We start from the raw sequence: 4003 nt of genomic DNA on the forward strand, positions 1-4003 counted from the left end.
TAATCATCATCTTTTAGTCACTATATTATTTACCATTATATTATTATGAATAAATAATAGAGGAATGTTAGGGGATCAACAATTTTTGTGATTTGTAGCCATCAAATAGCCATCAATAATGATTTTAATGGTATGAGATTGGTGTGAGATTTCATCCAATGGCTCACTTTTTTTTTTGCTAGTTACATGTTGGTCAGAATTTAACAAAGTTGCTGCCTCTCTACACTTTTCCTAAAAAATAACGGATAGATAACATAATCCCCCGTTCACATTTGAAAATTGAATTGAATGAATTTGAAATTGGAGAGGAAAAAAGCAAACCCCACCAACATGACGATGAGCTTCGTAAAAGCCTTGTCCACTCACAAATCAAGGAAGCAAGAATCTTAGAAGCAAATGCAAATGGAAAAGGAAAACCAAAACGGCGATATCGCACTTGATTCCAAATACGTTCGCTACAACATTCTTGGAAACTTGTTCGACGTTTATGCTCACTACGTTCCTCCCATTCAACCCGTTGGTCGTGGCGCTTACGGCGTCGTTTGGTATCTCTCTTCAACTCTCTCTCTCTCTCTTTTCAATTTCATTCAATTTTCCCTCATCTTCTTTCTCTTTCAGCTGCGCGACGAATTCGGAGACCAAAGAAGGTGTTGCCATCAAGAAGATCGGGAATGCCTTTGACAACCGGATCGATGCCAAGAGGACTCTCCGGGAAATCAAGCTCCTCTGTCACATGGACCATGATAATGTAATCAATTTCATTTTTCTCTAATCAGTTTTTGATTAGGTTTTGGTTTTGAAGTTTTTGGTGTGTGTAGGTGATTAAGATAAAGGATATAATAAGGCCAGCGGAGAGGGAAAAGTTCAATGATGTGTACATAGTTTATGAGCTGATGGACACTGATCTCCATCAGATTATTCAGTCTAACCAGCCTCTCACTGATGATCACTGCCAGGTACTTCGTTCGATTCGTTGTCTCTGTGACTGTGTGAAGGAAATGAATGTAATTAAGTTATAGCGTGAACGTGGCAATGGCTCAGCACACAGAGCTTGTAGCTTGGATCAATATCAATCACTCCAATTATGTGTACACAGTACTTGAATTGCTTCGTTTCCAAAAGAGAGTATTGATTGCCAAACTATCATCACATGCCTTGATTGTGTTGTGCTTGACATTGAGTGTATTTTCCTTGACTTGTAAGTGTGATGTTTATGTGAAAAAAAATGGGGACAGAAGTTGTTGAATGTAGAAATGTGCTTTAGAGTTGATGTGGGTGTTTTTGTGAAGGGAAAAAGGATTTTGATTGTGCTGTGATGAAAAAGCCTTGTTTTTTGTTTGAGAAGAGGAATGATATGGGAGTTTTGTGAAAGGATTTTGAAGTTTGGGAGTTGTTTTAGTAAATGTTATATAACCTTGTCTAAGAAAGTGAGAACAGAACAAAATATTTCTTCTCATTTGTTTATTCAACCTAACTTCCTAAGCGATATTAGAGACATTTTAGTAACAGAAAGTTGATGCTAAATTGCTAATCTCAAATAGACAAACAGTTAAAATTGTCATGTAGTTATCTCGGTTTGTAATATCATTTATGGTTGTTTGCAGATTTATATTATGATTTGGTATTTGATATTTGAACTGGAAGCTCATATGGAATTAGTAGCTTACAAATTCAAATTCATTCGTTGTTCGTTGAATCTTTGATCATTGTAGATTCGATTTGTTACTAAGAAATTGTTAAGGGGGATAAAGCTAAAGCAATGTGTTGAATGTCATTGCAGTATTTCTTATACCAGCTCTTGAGAGGATTAAAGTATGTACACTCTGCCAATGTTTTGCACCGAGATCTAAAGCCAAGCAATTTACTTCTCAATGCAAACTGTGATCTCAAAATATGTGACTTTGGGCTTGCCAGAACAACATCTGAGACAGATTTTATGACAGAATATGTTGTCACTCGTTGGTACAGAGCCCCTGAATTGCTATTGAACTGTTCAGAATATACTGCAGCGATTGATATCTGGTCTGTTGGATGTATTTTGATGGAAATAATTAGAAGGGAGCCTTTGTTTCCTGGTAAAGATTATGTTCAGCAGTTGGCACTTATAACTGAGGTATTTGTCCGTGTCTTCAATACTTGAAATTTTTTAGAATAACTTAGTTTTGCAAAATTGCAAATGGTGAAATCTTGATGAGCTAAGTCCTCACAATTTTGTCCCAAAACAGTTACTAGGTTCACCAGATGAATCGGATCTTGGATTCCTCAGAAGTGAGAATGCAAAGAAATATGTTAAGCAGCTCCCACATGTAGAAAAGCAGCCATTTGCGCTGAGGTTTCCTGATGTGTCTCCATTGGCAATTGATCTTGCTGAGAAAATGTTGGTCTTTGATCCCTCAAAACGCATAACTGGTATGTTATTCAATCCTTATTTTATCATCGTCACTCATTTCTTCCTTCCATTTTAACTAATATTATATGGTTTTATAGTTGAGGAAGCACTGAATCACCCATATTTGGCAAGCCTTCATGAGATCAATGAGGAGCCCACTTGCCCGAGTCCATTCATCTTTGATTTTGAACAGACAAGTCTGAATGAAGAAGATATAAAGGAGCTCATATGGCAAGAGTCTCTGAACTTCAGCCAGGATCAGATGCTTGAATAAATCAGTAAGCAAGATGGTCATTTTCCTTTTTATCTTTTCAATTCTATGGACTTCCATAATACATGTTCAGAGTTGGGTGCAAAAAGTGGTTTGATTCAATGAAACATGTTATGAAAATGTTTCTTAGTGGTGTATGTGATTCTAGTAACCTGTAGTTACTAGTCAAGGAAGAGTGGTTAGAAGATGAATCCTCCCAGCTCCGTTGTCCTCGGAGGACAAGTGATAAAGTAAGTGTTTTTGTTTCTGTTTTTTCCTTGGGGGGATTCTAGTACCAGCTTAGCATTGTTGGTTTGGTATACATAAATGGAAGGCGCATATGCCTTTAAGGCCTTTGTCTTTGGCTTAGCATTGTATAAAATATAAATCCATATATAGCAGCATGCAAAGTTGCTTTAAGATAAGCCACAAGCCCACAATATAGTGGTGTTTCAGTGCTTAATTGCTTATAACGCTGGTTTTGTTTTTTGTCTGTCTTTTCACTTGGTTAAGTTGAAAAGTTTGAAATCTTTTGTATATATGTTTTACATTTTGATTTGATGATATAATTAAACTGGTTCTATTGTTAGTCTTACTTATAAATAAGAAATTAACTCTGAAGTTGATTGTGATATAATAATTTGTCTCTCGAATTTATTTATACATTGGTTTTCTAAAATAAATCTGACCGTTTATTTGCTGAGAAGTGATTTAATTGCTGTAATTGTAGACCTAAATGCCACACTTTGAATTTTCGTCTGTGATTTCATCGGTTAAGCCATATATTTTTATGCAAGACCGTAAATTATTTTACAGTCATTTGATTATATGTGTATCTTTGGATGATATATAATTAGATGCATGTTTAAAATTCTTTTTTACTATTGTTGTATCAAAATAAATTCTTATAATTAATTCTTTAGCTTAAGCCTCTGAAATGCTCTTTTCTTAAAATCAGAAATCATAATCCGTTAAGTGAAATTGTTGTTTTATATACGAGTTATATTATTTAAAAATTAAGATATGATTATTGAAACTTGAAGGATTTTTTTTTTAATCGGTGATTAAGAGACGTTTTAGGCTAGACCTTAAAACTGTCTCAATTGTGTTCAGGTAACTTTCTTTTATATTACTTTTTTAAATCTCAGTTATACCGAGCATTTAACTATTTAAGCTCACTACAGCTTTATTGAGCTGCTAATCATTCATTCTTTTATGTTTGGTGTAGATCTAATTTCATTTTGATTCTCAAGCATACATTAGTTTATAACTTAATTGTTCAATTCAGTTACTTTAAGCACAGAGGTTATGATTTATGTAGGAGTACATTATTAAGGACCATTATTATATAAATTAAAACATGG

At 34.4% G+C, this 4003-nt stretch overlaps 1 protein-coding gene across 1 annotated transcript; it reads left to right on the plus strand.

Moving 5' to 3' along the window:
* On the plus strand, positions 286–3231 carry LOC107629162 (mitogen-activated protein kinase 13). The gene is made up of 6 exons (XM_016331874.2): positions 286–545; positions 619–748; positions 819–956; positions 1781–2113; positions 2226–2409; positions 2488–3231. Exons 1-6 carry the CDS (start codon positions 397–399, stop codon positions 2661–2663), a joined length of 1110 nt encoding a protein of 369 aa, XP_016187360.1. The 5' UTR covers positions 286–396; the 3' UTR covers positions 2664–3231.

This window comes from Arachis ipaensis, chromosome B03 (genome assembly GCF_000816755.2).
Source record: "Arachis ipaensis cultivar K30076 chromosome B03, Araip1.1, whole genome shotgun sequence".
Lineage (NCBI taxonomy): Eukaryota > Viridiplantae > Streptophyta > Magnoliopsida > Fabales > Fabaceae > Arachis > Arachis ipaensis.